The sequence below is a fragment of the Rhinolophus hipposideros genome (assembly GCF_964194185.1).
Source record: "Rhinolophus hipposideros genome assembly, chromosome: X".
Lineage (NCBI taxonomy): Eukaryota > Metazoa > Chordata > Mammalia > Chiroptera > Rhinolophidae > Rhinolophus > Rhinolophus hipposideros.
The window spans coordinates 83,990,191-84,013,798 of NC_138046.1; the positions used below are offsets into that span (position 1 = coordinate 83,990,191).

Consider the following 23,608-nt stretch of genomic DNA (forward strand, 5'->3'; position numbering starts at 1 on the left):
TCTTTTTTCTTTCTGTTGTTCAGTTTGAGTGATCTCTGCTAACTTGTCTTCTAAGTCGCTGATTCGATCCTCTGCTTCATCTAACCTGCTGGTCATTCCTTCAAGTGAGTTCTTAATTTCAGTAATTGTGTTCTTTAGTTCTAGCTGGTGTTCTTTAAGATTTCTACATCCTTTTTTAGTTCTAACTGGTTGTTCTTTATGATTTCTATATCCTTCTTTATGTCTTCTCTAAGCTCCTTAAACATTCGTATCACCAGTGTTCTGAACTCTGTCACTGAAAGGTTGGTTACCTCTGCTTCATTTGGTTCCAGTTGTGGAGGTTTCTTCTGTTCTTTTATTTGGGACATGTTTCTTTGTCTCCCCATTCTGACTGACTCTGTGTGTTTCCTTTGATGTATTAGGTAGATCCCCTAGAGCTCTTAGTTCTTGCTGGGCTATCTTATGTAGTATGTGTCCTTTATATTTGACTTGGACTACTTCGTTCTTCTCCTCTGCATGTGCTCCACAGGTGGCTCGTGTGTTTAGTATATTGTCCTGTTCAAGAAGAACTTTAATTGCTTTTTGCTTGTGAGTAGGTGGGTTTAACTCCTAGGCCGTCTAGTTGTGAAACTTGGCTCTGCCCACCGCAGGGTGTTTTGCTGGGTGAGGGTTGGCCACTTAAATGAGGTTTGGCCTCTATGGGCTCTTGTGCCTTCAGAGGATTCCCTCTGGGTGTGTGACTTGTAGGTCAAACCCGGTAGTACTCTGGTTTGGTCCAGAGTTGGCTTCTGGATATGTTGAATCTTGTGCCTCTTAAGCTGGGCCCTGTTAGGGCAGTTTCAGCACAAATCAAGTTACCAAGTACAACAACAACAACAACAACAACAAAGAAAACAAATCAAGTACATTCACATGTAAAATACAACCGATAATCCCCACTCAACATAGGCAAAGATATCAAAGGAATAAAGACAGAACAAAGCAAATCACAAGCAGAAAAAAAAAACAAAACACCAAGCAAAGCAAAACAGAAAGCAGCACCAGTCTTGGCTTAAGCCCACCAAGTAATCTCCAGGTTGTCCTCCGCTGTGCCAAAGAGTTCCCTGCCTATTGCGCAGGCAGCGCTGATCAGCTGGTGCCCAGAGTGAATTTGGGAGTGTAGATTTAAATGCGAGGGGCTGAGGGGTCTGGATGACAGTTTTCAGAGAGACCGTGCAGTTTCTGTCCTTTCCTGCACAAATGCACGCTGAGAGTACCTCAACCAGCCCTGTGCCCAGTACTCCTGAGTCTTAGGGCCCTCTTTCGGTGGGTGTGTGGGAGGGGGCGGGCAGGAGATCTCTAAGCTGCTGAAAGCCGGGAGCTGCGTCTGCCGCTTACTGCTGAACTCAGGGAGTGCTTCCACTGTTGCCCTTGCCCTGCCCCAGGCCAGCCAGAGAGGGTGGGAGCTGGGGATAGAGGGGTCTTCTCTCTCCCAGGCCAGCCACGTCACACTCCTCTCGCAGGCCGGAAAAGGTGGTGGCTGGGGGTGTGGGAGTCTCCTCTCTCCTTGTCCAGCAAAAATCTCCTCCCAGCCTCTTCCAAATGTCAGAGCTGGCTGCCTATCTTCCCAGCGCAAGACTGTGGACTCCTCCTCCTCCTCCTCCTCCTCCTCCTTCTCCTTGTCTCTCCCTCCTGGCTACCAGCGCAGCCCAGCCGGCGACGCCTGGTATATTTCTTGATATTTTCTGTGTAGGTGATTATGTTGTCTGTAAATAGGGACAGTTTTATTTCTTTTCCTGTCTGTATGCCTTTTTAACTGCAGTATCTAGGATTTCCAAGCAGTGTCGGATAGGAGTACGGAGAGAGGATATCCTTGTCTTGTTCCTGATCTTCAGGGAAAGCATTCACTTAGCATTAAGAATGATGTTAGCTATAGGTTTTGTAGCTGCATGTTATCAGGTTGAGGAAGTTTATGCCTAGTTTACCGAGATTTTTTATCATGAATGGATGTATTTTGTCAAATGCACTTTCTGCATCTATTGATGGGATCATGTAGTTTTTCTTCTTAGTCCATTGATTTTTGAATATTGAACCATCCTTACATTCCCAAGATATAGTCATGATGTATTCCTTTTTAATATTGCTGCATTACTAGTATTTTATTGAGTATTTTTGCATTTGTTTTCATGAGGTATTTTGGTCTGTACTTTTTAATGCTGTCTGGTCTGGTTTTGATATGCTGGACTAATAAAATGAGTTGGCAAGTGTTCTTTCCTCTTCTATTTTTGGGAAGAGATTATGTTGAATTGGTGTTATTTCTTCTTCAATTCTTTGATCAAATTTGCCAGTGATGTGTCTGGCATGTATTTCTTTGAATTTATCCTCTTTAGAGTTTGCTGAGCTTGAATTTCTAAGTTTGTCTTTCACTAAATTTGAGACATTTTTAGGTATTATTTCTTCAAATAAATTTTCTGTTCCACATTCTCCTTTCCTTCCATAACTACAATGGCACCAGTGTTATACCTTTTGGTATTATCCCATAGATCCTTGAGGCACTGTGTTTTGTTTTGTTTTTTAATTAGTATTCTCTCTGTATGTAAATTTTGGTTATTATATTTTTAAGTTCTGAAATTTCCATTTGGTTCTTCTTTATATATTGTCTTTCTTTGCTGAGACTTTCTATCTTTCTATTTGTTTGAAAGGTGTTCCCCTTATGTTGAAGCATTTTTACAAAGCTGCTTTAAAGTCATTGTCAGATAATTCCAACATGTGTGTCGTCTCAGCATTGGCATCTATTAATTCAGTTCTTCCATTCCAGTTAAGATTTTCCTGGTTCTGTCCAAGGCCAAATAATATCGGATTGGGTCTTGGACATTTGGAGTATTATATTATGAGATTCTTGGTCTTCTTTCAATATAATGGGGAATGTTGATAGTTTTGTTTTAAGAGGCAGTTGACCCATTTAGGTGGAGACCACCCGTTCTCACCATCAATCTGTGGGCTTTGGTTTCAATGTCAGTACAGTTTTCAAAGCCTTTGCAAACCTATTGGGATCTGTCCTGTGTATATGCCACTCAGTGGCCAGTCTGGGACGTGGGCTGCAGTTTATCTCTTCAGTTCTCAGAATCTGTGGTCCGCTGTTTAGTGTCAGATCCATACATGTGCTGCTCCTTGTCTGCGATCTCTTCAATACCTCCCAGTTCCTTGGAACACCCTTTTTCGGTGTGTGGAGCCAAGTAGCAGGAAGACAGAAAGAGAACGAGCATCAAAGGCTCACTCCACCTATTGAGACTACTGCTGATTGGAGAGGAAGGTTCCCATTATTCAATTTTAGTTTTCTGCCATTCCCCTATTGCCACTGCTGCCGCCACAGGTTGGCTTTGGGCTTGCACACGTAGCAACAGAAAAAAGAAAAAGAAACAAAAACGGGGTGTTTTTGTATACTTTCTTGAGTTTTTGGAGACCCTTTTTCCACTCTTCAAGCCAGAACGAGACTGAGGTTTCTCCTGGAGCTTTCTCTGTCCACGTCAATGGACGCTTCCAGATTTCAGATTGCATTATGTCCACATCAGTGAACAATGGAGGAAAAAGAAATGTTAAACTCACCCTTGATTTAGTGGTACTTTGAATTCTGGTGTTCTTCCCCAGTCCTGCTACTGTTCACTTTTCAGAGTCCTCAAATAGTTGCTGTTGGTTTTTATGACTACCTTCAGTGAGAACAAGGTGGAATTTTTGTACTCCATCTTAAGCAGGACAGAAACCTCTCTGTAGATATTTTATTTAATGAATAAAGAATGAAATACCAGTGTTTGGTTAGTTACATAAGTTTTCACGATAAAATTTTGTGACAGCACCATCTTGTATCCATTACTTCACATTTAACGTTCTAGCATAATCATAAAGAGCATTGTTTTTTATAAAAAGTATACTTGGTCTTTATTTTCCCAAAGGGCTTACATTCTTTTGATACTCAAATCATTCTCTTTTCAGGTGCTTTTCCTGCCATCATCTTTCATAATTCTCTCGTGCATGCTTTCACAGTTTTGAACACTAATACTTTACCAGATTCTGATTCATCAATGGCTCCTAGCATGATGTGAACAGTCCTCCATTATTTTCCTTGACTTTAGGGAATCCTAATTTAAATGACAGATTTGCTTGTTTATTCACTTTGTTGATTTGCATTGTACTTTCAGCTGTTTGCGCCAAACAATTAGGAAGAGACTGACCCACAAAGAAAGAATTTGACATGTTGGGTAGGGAGAAATGCTAGTGTTAAGTAGAGGATACTGTTGAGATGGAGAGTAAATTTTTCTTCCAGTTTTTTTTTTTACACATAACATAAAATTTACCATCATTACCATTTTAAGTGTACAGTTCAGTGGTATTAAAGACATTCATAATGTTGTACAACCACCACCATCATCCATTTCCATAACTTTTTCCATCTTGTAAAACTAAAATTCTGTGCCCATTAAATGAGAATTTCCCGTTCCCCCTCTGGCAAAGCCCCTGGCAACCACCACTGCATTTTCTGTCTCTATGACTTTTACTACTTTAGGTACCTCATGGAATCATACAGTATTTGTCTTTTTGTGACTGGCTTATTTCACTTAGCATAATGTCCTTAAAGTCCATCCATGTTGTAGCATGTGTCAGAATTTCCTTCCTTTTTAAGACTGAATGATATTCCATTGTATGTAGATGGAGGAAAAATTTTTTAAGTGCTCAGTTGAATATTTCAGTGTTACAGCTTTTGCTTCCCTTTGTAGCTTCATGAATTTTAAAAGTTGGACAATGACTATTCTTAATAACAAAGATCCCTTTTTTCATTGGAAAAGAAAAAAGAACAAAAAATTAAAAACAGAGACTTTGATCTAACTTCACCCTAATTTCTTTACAATGTTTCTTTGTCTCCTTTTACATGTGTGTTTTGATGTGGTAGTCATCTCAGTGTAAAAGTTTTTAACCTGCTTTTTTCATTTAATATTACGTCTTAAACCTTTTGTCATTGTTGCTGTATAATTTTCATGAACATTATTATTGACAGTTGTAGAACTATGAGGAGAGCTTTTCTAAACAGACATGCAAAAACTGCTAGGTAATAGTGTCAAAGTGTGGGGTTCTACTCTGCTACCTGTGGCATCTGTGAATCTATAAAAGGAAAGAGTAGAACTTTAGTAAATGCAATCATATATCAAGTACTGCCTGAACTTCTGTAGGCAAGGCCCCATTCTAGACACTGGGATATAAATATGAATAAACTATTCTTTTTCCTCACAGAACTTGAGGTTAAATAGGAAGGCAGAAACAAATAAATAAGCACAACAAAGAAAAATACAATAAAGATTTCACAGGAGAGAGGTTTCATAGAAGTAGTGCCTCTTGAAGGAAGAATAAATGTTTGCCTGTCAGAGCGCAGAACAGAGTGGTAGATTGAAGGAAGTATGCATAATTCAGTATTTCAGGGTTTTGCACTATAGATCTACACTCGCAAGACATATTGTTAATTAAGTACAGAAAGCAGGTTAAAAAATAATGCGATGATATTCCATTTGTGTGAGAAAAAAACCATATTGGTGTATGTATGTATGTGTATATGAACACAGCAAAAGTTATGAGATGACATACACCAAACTGATAATAGCAGTCACTTCTGGGGAAGGAAGTGGGTGCAGAGGCAGAGATATTAAGGAACACTGTGTATAGCTTGTATTTTTTAGGAGCTTGTTTTCAATTATTATGTATATTATTAAATATAATAAGGAAATAATAAATACATAAATAATGGAACCTTGATACAATGGATCTTTATTCAACCATGTAAGTCAGTAATTTGCAAACATTCTTTAGACATGGAACCCTTTTTGCAAACCATTGTGTTAAGTCCAATTTTTTTAGAAAGCAGAGTGATTTTGTTTCTTTGTGAGGCTGGAGGCCCTGGAGGTCTTGATTTCCGTGTTAGTGTGCCTGCATGCATGCAAATGAAGAGATCTGGAATGCTGTCTAGATCCTGGGGTATTAATAATTACAAACGCTGAGAGATGAGATTATAAATATTTTAAGTTTTCTTTTTTTTGATTATGTATTTTAATTGTTCTATAAGAAACAAATGTTTGTTACAGTTAGTAGATTTTCTTTTTTGGAGAAAGTAGTCAACACTGGGGCCATATGGTAAATTGGGCACTCTTATGCTTGATGATGAGAGTATAACTTGAGACATCTGTTTTGGGAAGAGATTTGGTATCATGTGCCAGGAGTCTATGAAAATGACCATATCCTTTGACCTAGTGATTCCACTTATAAGAATTTTCCCTATGAAATAACCCAAAACACGTATGTAAAAATATGTTTATCAGAGCATTATTTATAAAGAGAAATTAGACATTACTTTAATACCTTATATTCCACTTGATGAAATGTTATGAAGTTCATAAAGTTATATCCAAGAGGATTTTTTAATTACATTAGAAAAGTCTTCATAAGGAAAAGCCCTTTCTTAATCAGTCCCAAACCCACAGAGGTAAACAGTATTTTTACTCTTGTTGACATAGATTAGTTTTGCTTCTACTTGGACTTTATATGTACTTTTTTGTGTCTGTCTTCTTTCACTCAGTATGTCTTTGAGATTTATCTGTATGTTGCATGTATCAGTACTTTGTTCTTTTTTAAATTACTGTATAGTATTCTATTATATGAAGAGACCACAATTTATCCATTCTTTTGTTGATATGCATTTGAATTATTTGCAGTTTGGGGCTATTATGAGTAAAGCTGTTGTTAGCATTCTTCATGACTTTTGGTGGACAAATGTACTCATTTCTCCTGGGTAAATACTTAGGAGTAGGATTGCTGTGCCCTGTGGCAAATATATGGTTAACTTATAAGAAACTGCCAAACTGTTTTCTATACTGAACCAACATACATTCCTACCAGCAATGTACTAGAGTTCTAGTTACTCCGTATCTTGGACAGTGCTTGATATTTATAATCTTTCATTTTAGCCATTCTGGTGGATATACAGTGGTGTCACATTGTGGTTTTTATATATTGTTTAAGTGCTTTTGGTTTTAATATTCATACCTTTTGAACCTGTAATTTCACTTTCGGGACATTTTCCTAAGGACATAATAAGAAATCCAGAAAAAACTTATATGTACACATATGTTCTTTGCTGTATAACTAACAATAGCCAAATGTGAGAAATAACCTAAATGTCAGGTATTAGGGAAATAGTTACATAATTTATGATGTGTTTGTAATGATAAAATCCAAGGCCATTCAAAATTGTCTTATACTAAAAGCAGGATACAAAATTGTACATAAGGTATCAACTATAGAAAAATATGTGTATTAAAGGAGTCCAGCTATACTTCAAGAAAAAAAAATATTTTAAAAAATACTGGAAGGAAACACACCAAAATATCTTTGGGTGGTGGTACTATGTAATTTTCCCCCATCCTTATGTATTTTTTTCTAATATCACATGGCCATTTTAGAATAACACAACATGTGAGTAGACTTTTAAACTTAATTTTTAAAAACTTTGCAGATTTTATGGTCTACAATGCTTTCTCCCTGTCTCATCTTTGCTGCAACATGAAAAATTGCTCATTTGGGTTTCTTTAAATATTTGATTTCTGCTACTGTTCTGACTCTCAAATTATAAATTGCATGAAAAAGATACTCTCGTGTTGTTTCTTCTTCTGAACATCTGATGTTCCAACATCCAGTCCAGGACAGAAGATAAAATAGAGCGATTCAAGAAAGCAGTTGAGTACTATTCAGTCACAACCAAACTTTCTTCGCTGCCAGTGGGTCCCTCCTCCTTTCTAGGTAAGGCTTCCATCTGACCCGGAGCTGCTCTGTCCATAGGGGAAATTGAGTCCGTCCCTCAGGGAATCTTGGGCCAGAGTGTAATCACTTGTTCGTATTGGCCCCTCCTAGAAGTCATTCCTGTTTGGTAGACACTCTCCTTTTGATTTCCATGTAATAAGAGAGGTGACATGAGACTGACCCTGATTTCTCAAAATTTTAGATGGAGTCGAATGCCATTTCCTTAGTTTGGGCATCTTTTGGTGCTAACTCCATTATGGCCTGGTATATGTAAAATAGCCCTATCTGTGGGGTTAGGCCTGAGTTTGAATTTCGTCTCTGTTGTTTATTAGCTGTGTGATCTTAACAAGTCACATTTGTATGAAATGTGGCTTGTGAAACCTACTTTATAGGGTTGTTATCAGATGAAATAATTTAACATTTCTGGCATGGTGCATAGTAGCTGTTCAGTAAATTGTTACTTATTTATTATGAATAATTTTTCATGTGATAATGGGGTTAGCAGAAAGTAACACGGTAGAATTATTAGGATTGACTAAATTATAGCCCTTTCTCTTAGCTTCAGGTTTTCGTAATAATCGACTTGGAAATCCTCCCCTTCCACGGCATCAAATGGGCACTATCTCTGCTGGAAAGCCAATGGTAAGTATCTTCTATGAAGCCTGAGACCATTTGTTAGCATTAGAGTTAGGGTTTAGGAGATAGGGTGATTCAGTGTTATCAGAATGTCAAGGCTCTATATACCTATGTCACGTTCTCAACTTAACGCTGGCAAACTATAATGAAAACATCCAAATCAGTAACCACTAGGGCATTGAGAAGGTAGATTAGCTCATGTTAAAGAGTGGACTAGGAGACATGGATTGGTCCATTGTTCTGGCTCTGGAAGATTCTGTCCATACAACACTATTAGGATTATTTCTTGTTACTCTCAGTAAGTCCTTTATATCCTAATAACCCCTGATCCTGGCAGCATCCACTATGTCACAATTTTTAAGGGAACCATCTTGGAGCCTGGTAAAATGTTAAATAGCTTTTCTGTCTGTTTTGTCCTTTAGTTTTCTCACCACGTGCCCCAGAAAATGAAATATCCACCATCATTCCCAGTGGGACCCACCTCCTCTCTCCTCTTCTCCTCCCATGCTTTGGGGGAATCCCGTGCTTTTTCTGAGGACCCCATGCTACAGAACAGCCCCTTTGCCAATTGGGCTGTCTCTTATGACTCTTCTACACCCCAATTTCCCAATTACCTGACTTCCAAAGCCTCATCTCCTCTGGGACCAGACTCTTCCCACTCTTCTTCCTCTGATGGTGATGAACCAAATGAAGCCAGCTCTCAGTAAGTATCTGTATAGGCACCCAAGGGAACAGACTTCTGAAGCATCTGTATTCTCTTGTTGGTAACCTAGACAAGGGTGTGGGGAAGTATATGTTCCCAGCTTTTCTCTGTGGCTCTTTGCTCTTAAGTAAAGTAGGGAAACTCTTTCTATGTATGCTTGGCCATTTCATGCTCATTTCGCCCCTGTACAGATGGTAATTTTCGGATACACAGGCCACTCAAGTAAAGGCAGCATGGCAGCTGGTTAGGGAAGCCTTGTTATGGGTGTGCTACATGTCATGACTGTCATGTCTCAATTTGTGAGGGGGGTTGACGGAATTTTTTTAAATGAAAAGAATTTATAGAGTTGAAGTATTGGAACAGTTGAGTAGGCAGTTATGTTGCTTAGTAACTAAGACAGGGTCCTCAGGATTAAAATAGTAGGATTTTGTCTTAGCTCATTTGTTTCTAGATTATTCCTCCAAGCAGATTATTCCTGGGAAACAGGGCTGCTTTGAGATTTGCAGTTTCAATTGTAATTATTTTCTTAGAACATAAGCAGACTCTAGACATTGCCTCTTACACGGTGCAAAGGATTCAAGATAGTCCTCACAACTTTTGATCACATTGGTTTGTGTCAGATGAAAGAAGCCAGGAAGGTAGTGATGACCACTGAGAGGAAAGGTATCAGGTCTATTGCTAACCCAGAGTTCTGACTTCCAGAGGGTTTGTAAGATTCCTTGGGATCAGAATAGACATCTTGAATTGAAATATCTTTATCCACCTCCTTTCTCTTCTCTATGCTGTGTTTCTACATTTTTTAGTCACGTCACAGAAACACTTAAGCAGCCACCCGTATGGGAGGACCCAACTGATGACAGAGGGTCCTGGGTACAGCCCATTGATACTGGAGTTTCAGATGCCAGCCTGGGGGATGGCGAGCCCCACATCCCATCTCTGCTGTCTATGTCTACAAGGAACCACATGGACATCACGATTCCACCCTTACCTCCAGTAGCGCCAGAAGTCTTGCGAGTTGCCGAACACCGACACCGAAGGGGTCTTATGTACCCATATATCTACCATGTCCTCACTAAGGTGAGAAAGCACATCAGCACCCACCTACCTCCCTGCTCCTAACAGTGTCCTTCACACTTCCTAGAACTATAAGTTGCCAGGACAAGTTCTGATCATTGGTATCTGAAGGGAGATAAAAGGAGACCAACTGTGCTGGGGCCCTTTATTGTATTAAAGGTCTCAGGTGAGGCGAGATCAGCAAGAGACGGGACTATGCAGTAAATGAGGCCCCCAAGAAAAGTGTAATTGTGAGATTTCGAAGAAGATAATACACCAACTTGGACTCTGGTCCAGGGGCGGACATGATCTAAGAAGAGGCTCTATGCCCTTTTTCTTTGGTTTATCCTCTATTTCTCCAGAGCTGTTCCCTTCTACCATTTCTTACCATACAAATCCAGCAAAATGTCTAAGATAGACTTTCCCATTTAGTCAGCTACAGTCAGTCATAGCAGACACTTTAAAAACAGAACATAGCTTTTAACCTGGCTATGGTCAGTGGGGCTTGTTACAACTTCTTTTAGTCTGAAACTCTGTCTAAATACAAGTAGAAAATTTAACTGTTAGGCTCCAGAGTCTCCAGTTCATTACTGGTTATTCTCAGCTCAATTTCAAAACTTCCGGTAGTTTATTTACTCCTTTCCCCTGGCCCATTTTCTTATTAGGGTGAGATTAAGATCCCCGTATGTATTGAGGATGAGTGTAACATGGAGTTGCCTCCAGCTGCTCTCCTGTTCCGGTCAGCTCGTCAATATGTGTACGGAGTCCTTTTCAGTCTGGCAGAGACACAGCGGAAAATGGAACGCCTGGCCATACGACGACGGCTGCCTGTGGAAGGTAAGTCTAGTTCTTTGACAGATCTCTCAAAGCTTGATGCAGAGCAAAAATGTCTGTGTAAGCACATCGTACTTTTGGCTATGGAGCAGTCCTTGAGAAAATGTATAATTCACCAGGATACATATTGATATGGGAAATGCATTAACTTTAGCCTTAGTTCTTTAGTCATTAAGCGTTCAGAGTGACTACTATTTATAAGAAGCATGCTGGACTTTGGGAATGTAGAGGTGTATCTTACACAGTGTCTTCTCCTCAGTAAGGTTTTTATTTTGGGATTTGATCCTGTAGGTAGTTGGAGCCATTGAGATATTTTAAGCTGCAGAGTGACATGGTCAATTTAGTGTGTTCAAAAGAACCCTCTAAATTTCTGCTTCTGGGAAGATGGAGTAGATATACTTTTCCCTATTCCTCCTGCTAAATGCAACTAAAAGCCCGGGATATTATATATAAAACAAGCACTAGACACTCTAGAAGGTGAAGAGAAGAAGACAGACTGACCAAGGACCTTGGGAGCCAAGAAACGATGCAGTGGTAAGTTCCCTGGGTTTTCTTTTGCCTCATATGCGTGTATCCCAGACTGGGTGTGGGACAAGCTGGCAGCCCAGAAATGCCAACAGGTCCAGACCAATAAAAGTACCAACAAAAGCCTGCTTTCTCTAGCCAAAGGACCTAAAAGGAACAACGTAGCAACACAGAACATTTTGAGATAATAACCACTCTACAGCCAAATGCCACAGAAAAACTGAGGTCCACCCCACCCCAACCAGCAAAGCCTGAATGAAGAGTCTAGATTTCTATGCTTGCCAGACTGTAACAGGGTGCCCCACCTGTTCCTGCTGGGGAGGTGTGAGGCAAGGCCAAGTGGGGAGCCAGGACTTCTGCTCCCACTTCACTATAGACAGTGTCCCCCTTCAACCACCAGAGTGGTGTCAGAAAGGAGCTGCTAAGACACAAGATTTAATACCCAAAATGTCCGTGTTTCAGTTGAGAAATCCCTGATCATACCAAGAACTAGAAATATTTCCAACGGATATCTCAAACTGACCAAAAAAGACAATGAATAGATGCCAGTATTAAGATGACACAGATGTTTAAATTACCTGGCAAGGATTTCAAGTCAGCTATCGTAAAACAAACAATTCTGAGCATACCTTATATAAATTAAAAATAGAAGGTCATAGCAAAGAAATAAAATACATAAAGAAGAACAAATGGAAATTAAGAACTATGAAATACAGTAACAAATAAAATACTCAATAGATGGGTTAAACAGCAGATTGGAGATAACAGGAAATATTCACTGGACTTGGAGACAGAACAATAGAAGTTATCCAATCTGAATAACAGAAAACAGACTGAAAAAATGAACAGGGACCAGTGGAACAGAAGATATAGTGTCATCAGAGTCCCAGAAGGACAGGAGAAAGGGATTGGGACTGTAAAAGTATTCAAAGAAGTCATGGCTGAAATACCCCCAAATTTGGCAAAAACATAAGCCCACAGATTCAAGAAGCGAAGTAAATTATAAAATATATAAACCCTGAAGAAATCCGTGTCAAGACATATCCTGGTCAAATATTTGAAAGCTAAAACATAAAAATTATTGAAAATAGCCAGAGAGATGCAACAACATGGACGGACCCAGAGAACATTATGCGAAGTGAAATAAGTCAGACGGAGAAAGGCAAATACCATATGATTGCACTTACATGTGGAATCTAAAGACCAGAATAAATGAGCAAACAAAACTGAAACAGACTCATCGATACAGAGAACAAAGTGATGGTTGTTAATTGGGGAGGCGTTTGGGGGATGGATGCGAAAGGTGAAGGGGTTAAGAAGTAGAAATTGGTAATCACAAAATAGTCACGGGGATGTGAAGTACAGTATGGAAATATAATCCATAATGCTGTAAAGACTGTAGGGTGTCAGATGGGTCTGGACTTACTGGGGGGATCATTTCGTAGATTATATAAATGCCTAACCACTGCACCATACACCTGAAACTAACGTAAAATAATATTAAATGTCAACTATAATTAAAGGTGTCTGTGAATATGTGTGTGTGTGTGTGTGTGTGTGTGTATGTGTGTGTTCACGGGATATAAAGTACAGCATAGGGAATATAGTCAATGGCATTGTAATAGTTATGTATGATGTTAGATGGGTAGTAGCCTTGGGGTTATCACTTTGTGAGGGGTGTAAATGTCTAGTCATGTTCTTTTGTACACCTGAAACGTAATAATAATAATAATAATAATAATAACAGAAAACAGCCAAGGAGAAACAATGTTTTACCTACAGGAGAAAAATAATATGATAACAGCTAATTTCTCATCAGAAGCCGTGGAGACCAGAAGGAAGTAGCACAACATTTTAAGGGGCAACAGAAAAGAACTGTCAACTCAGTTCTATATCAAACAAAAATATCTTCCAGGAATGAAGGGGAAATAAAGTCATTATCAGATAAAGGAAAACTAGGATAATTTTTCACAAGCATACGTACCGTAAAGGAATGGCTAAATGTAGTCCTCTCTACCCAGAAAGGAAACGATAAAAGAAGGAATCTTCAAACATCAGGAAGAAAGAAAAAACAATGGAAAGAACAAAAATACAGATAAATATCACAGACTTTCCTTCATCTCTTTAGTTTCCTAAATTATGTTTTACAGTTGAAGCAAAAACTATAACAGTATTTAATGTGGTTTTCAATGTCTGTAGAGAAAATATTTACGACAGTTATAAATGGAGGTGGGTACAGGGATATAACAGAGATCAGATTTGTACACTTCACTTGAACTGGTAAAGTGTCAACACCAGTAGATTTTGATCAGTTATGTATACTCATATACCGGGGGTGCCAAAAAAATGTATACACGTGACTTGTGTTCATCTTTTGTTATCGGTCTATGTTGAATATTACAATTTTAATAGTTTTTTTTTTCCTTTTTAAAATGTATACATTTTTTGGCACTTCTGTATAGTGTAATATCTAGACAATACACTGAAAAAGGTGTACAATGAGATGCACTCAAAAACGCTATAGATAAAATAAAACAGAAGTCTAAAATAGGTTCAAGTAACTCACAGGAAGGGAAGAATAATAAAGTAGAGCTACAAAAAACAGAACAAAAAAATAAAATGACAGACTTAAGCCCTAACATGTTAATCAATAAGTGATTTAACTACATCAATTAAAATACAGATTACAGACTGGATAAAAACCCTGACCCAGCTATATGCTGTCTACAAAAATTCACTTCAAATATAAATGATACAAGTACTTTGAAAGTAAAAGGATGGAAAATAATATACCATGAAAACATTAATCAAAAGAAAGCAGGAATGGCTATGTTAATACCACGTAAAGTAGGCTTCAGAACAAAGAAAATTGCCAGGGTCAGGGAGGGACATTACATAATGGTAAAAGGGTCAGTCCATCAAAAAAGATAGCAATTTTTCTTTTAAAATTTATTTTTCTCAGTTACAATTGACATTCAATATTATTTTATATTAGTTTCAGGTGTACGGCACAGTGGTTAGGCATTTATATAATTTATGCAATGATCCCCCCGATTAGTACCAACCTGGCACTATACATAGTTGTTGCAATATTATTGACTATATTCTCTATGCTGTACTTTACATTCTTGTTACTGTTTTGTAACTATCAATTTGTACTTGTTAATCCCTTCACTTTTTTCATCCAGCCCTCTGGCAATCATCAGTGTGTTCTCTGTACCTATGAGTCTGTTTCTACTTTGTTGGTTTATTTTGTTCTGTAGATTCCACGTAAAAGTGAGATCATATGGTATTTGTCTTTCTCAGGGTGACTTATTTCACTCAGCATAATATCCTCTAGGTCCATCCATGTTGTCGCAAATGGTAAGATTTCATTCTTACACTAATTCAAACAGATATATGCACCCCTGTGTTCACTGCAGCACTATTTACAATAGCCAAGATTTGGAAGCAACCTAAGTGCCCATCAATAGACAACTGGATAAAGAAGAAGTGGTACATATATATACAATGGAATATTACTTGGCCATAAAAAGACATAGCAATCTTAAATGTCTATCACCAAACAACAAAGCTACAAAATATGTGATGCAACACCTGATAGAACTTAAGTGACAAATAGACAAATCCAGAATTATAATTAGAGACCTCAACTCCTCTCTCAATAATGGGTAGAACAACTAGACAGAAAATCAACAAGAATATAGAGCTTAACAACATCATTAGCTAATAGGATTTAATCAACTCATAGAACACACAACAAGATACATTTTATTTTCACATGCCTCCAGAACAAATGCCATAATAATAGGAAGAATTTACATCGTTAAAATGTACATACTACCCTAAGCAATCTGTAGATTCAGTGTAATCCCTATCAAAATGCCAATGGCATTTTTTCACAGAACTAGCACAAATAATCCTAAAATGTATGTTAAACCACAAAAAATTGCCACAGCAATCTTGAGAAAGAAGAACAAACTTAGAGGTATCACAGTAACTGATATCAAACTATACTACAAGGATATAGTAATCAGAACAGCATGGTATTAGCATGAAAATAGACAAACAGATCCATGGAATAGAATAGAGTCCAGAAATAAACCCACACCTATACAATCATTTAATCTATGACAGAGGAGGCAAGAATATACAATGGGGTAAAGACAGTGTGTTCAATAAATGGTTCTGTGAAATCTGGACCAACTTCTTACTCCATATTCAAGAATAAACTCAAAATAGATTAATGGCGGGGTTGGCCGGATGGCTCAGTTGGTTAGAGCGCAAGCTCTCCACAACAAGGTTGCCAGTTCAATTCCCACATGGGATGGTGGGCTGTGCCCCCTGCAACTAAAGATTGAAAATGGAAACTGGACTTGGAGCTGAACTGTGCCCTCCACAACTAGATTGAAGGACAATGACTTGGAGCTTATGGGCCCTGGAGAAATACACTGTTTGCCAATATTCCCCAATAAAATTTTAAAAAAATAGATTAATGGCTTAAATGTAAGTCCCAAAACCATAAAATTCCTAGAAGAAAACATAGACAGTAAATTCTCTGACACTGCTCTTAGTAATATTTTTTTCTGATATATCTCCTTGAGCAAGGGAAATAAAAGAATAAAATAAACAAATGGGATTACATCAAACTACAAAGTTTATGCACAGCAAAGGAAACCATCAACGAAACGAAAAGACAACCTACTGAATGGGAGAAGATATTTGCCAATGATACATTCAATAAGGAGTTAGTATCCAAAATTTATAGAGACCTCACACAACTCAACACCAAAAAAACTAACAACCCAATTAAAAAATGGGCAGAGGACTTGAATAGACATTTCTCCAAAGAGGACATACAAATGGCTAATAGACATATGAAAAGATGCTCAACATCACTAATCATCAGAGAAATGCAAATAAAAACACAATGAGTTACCACCTCACACCTGTCAGAGTGAATATCATCAATAAACCAACAAACAACAAGTATGTGGAAAAAATGCACTGTTGGTGGGATTGTAAATTGGTGCAGCCACTGTGGAAAACAGTATGGAGGTTCTTCAAAAAATTAAAAATAGGGCTGCCTTATGACCCAGCAATTCCACTTCTGGGTATTTATCCAAAGAAATCCAGAACACAAATTCCAAAAAATACATGCACCCCTATGTTCACTGCAGCACTATTTACAATAGCCAAGATTTGGAAGCAACCTAAGGCCCATCAGTAGACAACTGGATAAAGAGGAAGTGGTACATATAGTATATACGATGGAATATTACTCTGCCATAAACAAGAATGGACTCTTACCATTTGTGACAACATGGATGGACCTGGAAGGTATTATGCTAAGTGAAATAAGTCAGACAGAGAAAGACAAATACCATATGATCTCACTTACATGTGGAATATAAAGAACAAAATAAAAAAAAACAAAAAAACAGAAACAGACTCATAGATACAGAGAACAAACTGATGGTTGCCAGATGGGAGAGGGGTTAAGAGGCTGGATGAAAAAGGTGAAGGGATTAAGAAGTACAAATTGGTAGTTACCAAAGAGTCATGGGGATGTTAAGTACAGCATAGGGAATATTGTCAATAATATTTTAGTAACTATGTATAGTGGCAGGTTGGTACTAGACTAATCAGGGGGATCACTTCATAAATTACAGAAATGTCTAACCTCTATGCTGTACACCTGAGACTAATATAAAATAATATTGAATGTCAACTGTAATTGAAAAAAAAAAGAACATGCCATGATAGATCATATTCTGGGCCACGAAACAAACCTTAATAAATTTAAAAGAAATGAAACTGTACAGAGAATATTCTCAGGCCACTATCGAATCAAACTAGAAAGATAACAGGAAAATCCATAAATACTTGGAAAATAACAAAGCACTTCTGTATATAATCCATGGGTCATAGAGGAAGTCTCAAGCAAAAGAAAGAAATAATGGAACTAAAAGAAAATAAAAATAAAGCATATTAAAATTTGCAAGCTAATGACAAGTAATTTCTGAGAGGGAAATCTATAGCAATAAGTGGTCCCGTTAGAAAAGAGGAAAATGCTCTCACCAGTCATCTGAACTTTTATCTCAAGAAACAAGAGGAGGAGAAAACTAAACCTGCAGTAAATCAAAGGGAGGAAATAAAGATAAGAGCAGAAATCAGTGAAATTGAAAACATAAAAACCATAAGAAAAAAATAAATGAAACACAACTTGGTTCTTTGAAAGGAACAATAAAATTCACAAACTTCTAGCAAGACTGCAAAGAAAAAAATGGAGAAGACACAAATTACTAATATCGAGAATGAGACAAGGGATATCACCACAGAGCCTGTAGACATCAAAAGAATAATATGGGAAAACAGGATGCGAAAAAAATGTATACACATTTTAAGAAAGGAAAACTATTAAAAATTGTAATACTTGGGCCCACCCAATGGCTCCTACCACTTAAGTCGCCAGTTCGATTCCCACATGAGCCAGTGAGCTGTGCCCTCTACAGCTAAGATTGTGAACACAGCTCTCCCTGGAGCTGGGCTGCTGTGAGCAGCTGGAGGTTGGCCATGGGCTGCTGTGTGCTGCCAGGAGCAGCCGGTGTCAGCGTGAGTGGCCGGCAACAGGTGTGAGGAGCCGTGAGCTGATGTGAGCGGCCGACCGATGACCGGTGACCAACTGCCTCAGCCCGGGGCGGGGAGCACAAGGCCCATAATACCAGCATGGGCCAGGGAGCTGTGTCCTACACAACTAGACTGAGAAACATCGTCTTGAACCGGAGTGGGTGGGGGTGGGGGTGGGGAGAGGCAGAAGAAGGGGGAAAAAAGAAAAACAAGTTTAAAAAAGCAAATTGTAATACTCCATATATACTGATAACAGGAGACGAATACAGGTCACTTTGGCTTCTGCAATTAGTGCTTAAGATGCTTAACGTGGTTATCACCAGCGTCCAGACACTTCTGATTACGGTGGACTACTGCTTGAGCAATGTTGACCAATGTGTCTACTTGTATACATTTCTTTTGGCACTCCGATATTGTAAATAGCTCTACACAGACATTTGACAACTTCGACAAAATGGACCAATTTCTCAAAATATACAAACTGCAGTTCACCTAATATGAAATAGGTCATTTGAATAGCCCTATAAATATTAATGAAATTTAATTTGAAACTTCCCCCCCAAAAAATCTGGCTCAATTGGTTTCACTAGAGAAGTTTACCAAGTTGTTTTTTTTTAATTTTCTTTTCTTTCTTCCTTCCTTCCTTCCTTCCTTCCTTCCTTCCTTCCTTCCTTCCTTCCTTCCTTCCTTCCTCTTTCCTTCCTTCCTTCCTTCCTTCCTTCCTTCTTTCCTTCCTTCCTTCCTTCCTTCTTTCCTTCCTTCCTTCCTTCCTTCCTTCCTTCCTTCCTTCCTTCCTTCCTTTCTTTCTCTTGTTTCTTTTAGTTTCAGGTGTACAAAACAATGTAATAGTTAAACATTTACACCCCTCACAAAGTGATAACGCTCCTCCCCAATTTACTACCCCTCTAACATCGTATATAGCTGTTACAATACAATTGACTATATTCCCTATACTGTACTCCACATCCTGTTACTATAGAGCCATTAGCCAAGACATGGAAATAACCGAAACTCCCATCGGTAGATGACTGGATGAAGAAACTGTGGTACATTTATACAATGGAGTATTGCTCGCACATAAAGAAAAACGAAATCTTACCATTTGCAATGATATGGGTGGAACTAGAGAACATTATGCTAAGTGAAATAAGTCAGACAGAGAAAGACAAATACCATACGATCTCACTTACATGTGGAATCTGAAAAACAGAATAAATGAGCAAACTAATCAAACAGTCTCAGAGATATAGAGAAAAAACTGAAGGTTACTGGATGGGAGGGGTTGGGGATGAGGGAGAAGGTGAGAGGATTAGAAAGCACAGATTGGTAACTGCAGTATTGCCACAGGGATACTAAAGACAGTTTCAGGAATATAATCCATAATGTTGTAAAGATTTTGTATGGCGTCAGATGGGCACTTGTCTTATTAGGGAGACCATTCCTGGACAGTGTAGGTGCCTGACCACTGCAGTGTACACCTGAAGCTGAGTAATACTGAATGTCAACTATAATTTTTTTTTTTCAACTATAATTTAATATACATACCAAATGTTTAACAAAGAATCGACATAAATTCTGCACAGTCTTTTTCACAAACTAGAAGAGAAAACTTCCTGTTTCTATGAAGTCAGTATTACCTTGATACTAAAACCAGATAAAGACAGGGCATAAAAACAACACTTCAGACTGATATTTCTCATCAATATGGATGTAAAAATTCTTAATAAAATATCAGCCAGTGGCATTCAGCAATATATAAAAAGAATTATGCACTATGGCCAAGTAGTTTTTATTACATGGTTGCAAGGCTGGTTCATTATTTGAAAAATCACTCATTGTAATCCACCATATAAACAGGCTAAAGAAGAAAAAAATAATATGATCATCTCAGTTGATGCAGAAAATAATTTGTCAGAATTCGACAACCATTCATGATAAAAAGAATAAATTCAGAAAACTAGGAATATGGGGAATTTTTTCAACTTGATGAAGAACATCTACAAAAACCCTACAGCTAACATTATACTTAATGGTGAAGGATTGAGTATTTTTCTCCTAAAATCAGGAACAAGGCTAAAATGCCCACCCTTACTGCTGCTCTTCCACATAATACTGGAAGTTCTAGCCAGCATAGGAAGGCAAGAAAATGAAATAGAAGTCATACAGATTTTTTTTTTTATATTAAATTTATTGGGGTGACAATTGTTAGTAAATTTACATAGATTTCAGGTGTACAATTCTGTATTACATCGTCTATAAATCCTATTGTGTGTTCACTACCCAGAGTCAGTTCTCCTTCCATCACCATATATTTGAGAAGTCATACAGATCTTAAAGTCAAAAATAAAACTTCCTAATTTCAGATGACATATAGCGTAGGTAGAAAATCACAGGGAATCTACAACAAAACATCTAGAACTGAAAAGTGAGTTCGTAAGAGTGGTAGGATATCAAATAAACCTATATGGAAATCAGTTGTGTTTCTGTATACTAACAATGAATATGTGGTACTGAGATAAAAAATGCAATACCAATTACAATCCCTCCAATGAAAATGAAATACTTAGGTATAAATTTAACAAAAGATTTTCAGTAGTTGTGTGCTGAGAATTACAAAATGCTGATGAAAGAAATCAATGAAGACCTACATAAATGGAGAAACATAGATGTCCATGAATTGGAAGACCTAACGTAGTAAAATATCAATTCTCCCCCAAGTTGATATACATGTTTAACACAATTCCTAGCCAAGTCCCAGCAGGATTATTTGTAGGTATAGACAAGAATATTCTAATATTTATATGGAAAGACAAAGGAACTGGAATAGCTAAAACATTTTTGAAAAGGAATAATAAATTGGGAGCAATCCCTCTACCTGATTACAAGACTTATTAAGTAGGTACAATAATTAAGAGTATGCGGTATTGGCAGTGATATAGACACAGATCAATGGAATAGAATGAGGAATACAGAAATAGCCCCATATAAGTACAGCCAGTGGATTTTTTTAAATTAAATTTATTGGGGTGACAATTGTTAGTAAATTTACATAGATTTCAGGTGTACAATTCTGTATTACATCGTCTATAAATCCCATTGTGTGTTCACCACCCAGAGTCAGTTCTCCTTCCATCACCATATATTTGATCCCCTTTACCCTCATCACCCACCCCCCACCCCCTTACCCTCTGGTAACCACTAAATTATTGTCTGTGTCTATGAGTTTTTGTTTCTCATTTGTTTGTCTTGTTCTTTTTGGTTTATATACCACATATCAGTGAAATCATAGGGTGCCAGTGGATTTTTTTTAAGGGAGGTTTTTTTTAAAAAACTTTTATTTATTTAAGTGTTTTTCCAAGACCCATGAGCTCCAAGTCAAGCAGTTGCTGTTAATCTAGTTGTGGAGGGGGCAGCTCACAGTGGCCCATGTAGGGATAATAGAAGCAACCTTGTTAAGAGCACCACGCTCTAACCAACTGAGGTAACCTGCTGCCCCCAGCCGACTGAGTTTTGATAAAGCTGCAGAAACCCTTCGTTGGAGGAAGGATAGTCTTTCTAACAGATGGTACTGGATCAATTGGCCATTTATAGATGAACAAGTACTATGTATCTAGGCTAGTATCTAAAGTATATTTAAAAACTCAAAACTGAACATTATAAAAACAATCCAAATAGAAAATCAGCAGACATGCACAAACATTTCACTGAAGAAGACATGCACGTGACAAAGATATGAAAATATGTTCATTATTAGCCATTAGAGAAATGCAAATTAAAACACAATGAGTTGTTACTACATACATGTTAGAATGGCTGAAATGAAAATGGTGGTAACACCAAATGCTGGATTGGATGTGGAGAAACTGGATCACTCATAAATTGCTGGTAGGAAAGTAGAATGATATTGCCACTCTGGAAAATAATTTGGCAGTTCCTTTCAAAACTAGAAATAGACTTATCATATAACCCATCACTTGACACTTTGGGGCATTTATCCCAGAGAAATAAAGACTTATTCTCATTCAGGAATTTGTACACAAATATTCATAGCAGCTGTATTCACAATAGCCCCACACTGGAAACAACTCAGATATCCTTCAAACGGTGAATGATATGGGCTATCCATACCATGGAATACTACTGGGCAAAAAAAAGAATGAACTATTCATATATGCAACAACATGGATGTATCTCAAGGGCATTATGCTGAGTGAAAATGCCAATCTCAAAAGACTGCATACTTGGAGCGGCCAGTTAGCTCAGTTGGTTAGAGCGCGGTGCTCTTAACAACAAGGTTGCCGGTTAGATTCCCGCATGGGCCTCTGAGCTGCACCCTCCACAACTAGATTGAAACAACTACTTGACTTGGAGCTCATGGGTCCTGGAAAAACACACTTAAATGGACAGTTTAAAAAAAAACCCAAAACATTGCATACTGTATAATTCCATTTATATAATCTCAAATTGACAAAACTGTAGATAGGGAAAATAGATTAATGATTGCCAGGGATTAAGGATGATGCTGGAGGGCACTGGGTGTGACCAAAAAGTGGGTAGCACAAGGGAGATCTTTGTAGTGATGAAATGGTTCTGTATCTTGATTGTGGTGGTGGTTACACAAATCTACACATGACATAGAACTATACACACAGTTACACCAATGTCATTTTCCTAGCCGTGATATTTTATTATAATTATTTTAGATATAACCATTGGGGAAAACTAGATAAAGGACCTCTCTCTACTATCTTCACAACTCCCTGTGAATCTATAATTATTTCAAACTAAAAGTTTTTTTTTAATTGGAATATTGGGGAACAGCATGTTTTTCCAGGGCCCATCAACCCCAAGTCAAGTGGTTGTCCTTCAGTCTAATTGTGGAGGGCGCAGCTCAGCTCCAAGTCCAGTCGCCGTTTTCAATCTTTAGTTGCAGGGGGCGCAGCCCACCATCCCATGTGGGAATTGAACCGGCACCCTTGTTGAGAGCTCGCGCTCTAACCAAGTGAGCCATCCGGCTGCCCCAAATTAAAAGGTTTTTAAAAAAGCACTCTAGTGATTGTGGAGCGTGGGTGTGGGGGAGACCAGACAGGATGAAAGCAGGGACAAGTCTGGAGACTCTTGTCAGGTGAAAGATGATGAGACCTGAATCTGTGTCATATTTGTTGTGATGAAGGAAAGGGGACAGATACAAGGAATGATAAGGTAGTAGAATCAGCCGACCTTGAGAATAACCAGATGCGTTGGAGGTGAAGGAGACTGAGTACTCTAGAATAACTAGCTTGGATAATTGAGTAGATGCTAGACGTCTGCAGTGAAAGAGGCCATAGCTCAGGAGCCTGAGGTGTACTAGAGGTAGACAAAAGCCCTGTTTTCCATGTCTGTACACCTTTGTAAATCTGAGGTTGGCTTTTTGAGAATTTTGTGAAATTCTTC

The 23,608-nt window shown here is 38.1% G+C and overlaps 1 protein-coding gene across 4 annotated transcripts in view; it reads left to right on the plus strand.

The window, feature by feature from the left end:
• The window catches only part of FAM120C (family with sequence similarity 120 member C), an 88,809-nt gene that overhangs the window by 29,673 nt on the left and 35,528 nt on the right, over positions 1–23,608 (plus strand). For 2 of the 4 annotated variants that reach the window (XM_081044055.1, XM_081044057.1), the window contains exons 5-9: positions 7,692–7,794; positions 8,354–8,436; positions 8,853–9,133; positions 9,937–10,210; positions 10,852–11,023. In XM_081044055.1, coding sequence (XP_080900181.1) covers positions 7,692–7,794; positions 8,354–8,436; positions 8,853–9,133; positions 9,937–10,210; positions 10,852–11,023 — 913 coding nt within the window. The remainder of the gene's footprint in view (positions 1–7,691; positions 7,795–8,353; positions 8,437–8,852; positions 9,134–9,936; positions 10,211–10,851; positions 11,024–23,608) is intronic. The other 2 variants (XM_081044056.1, XM_081044058.1) reach the window with 1 other exon arrangement.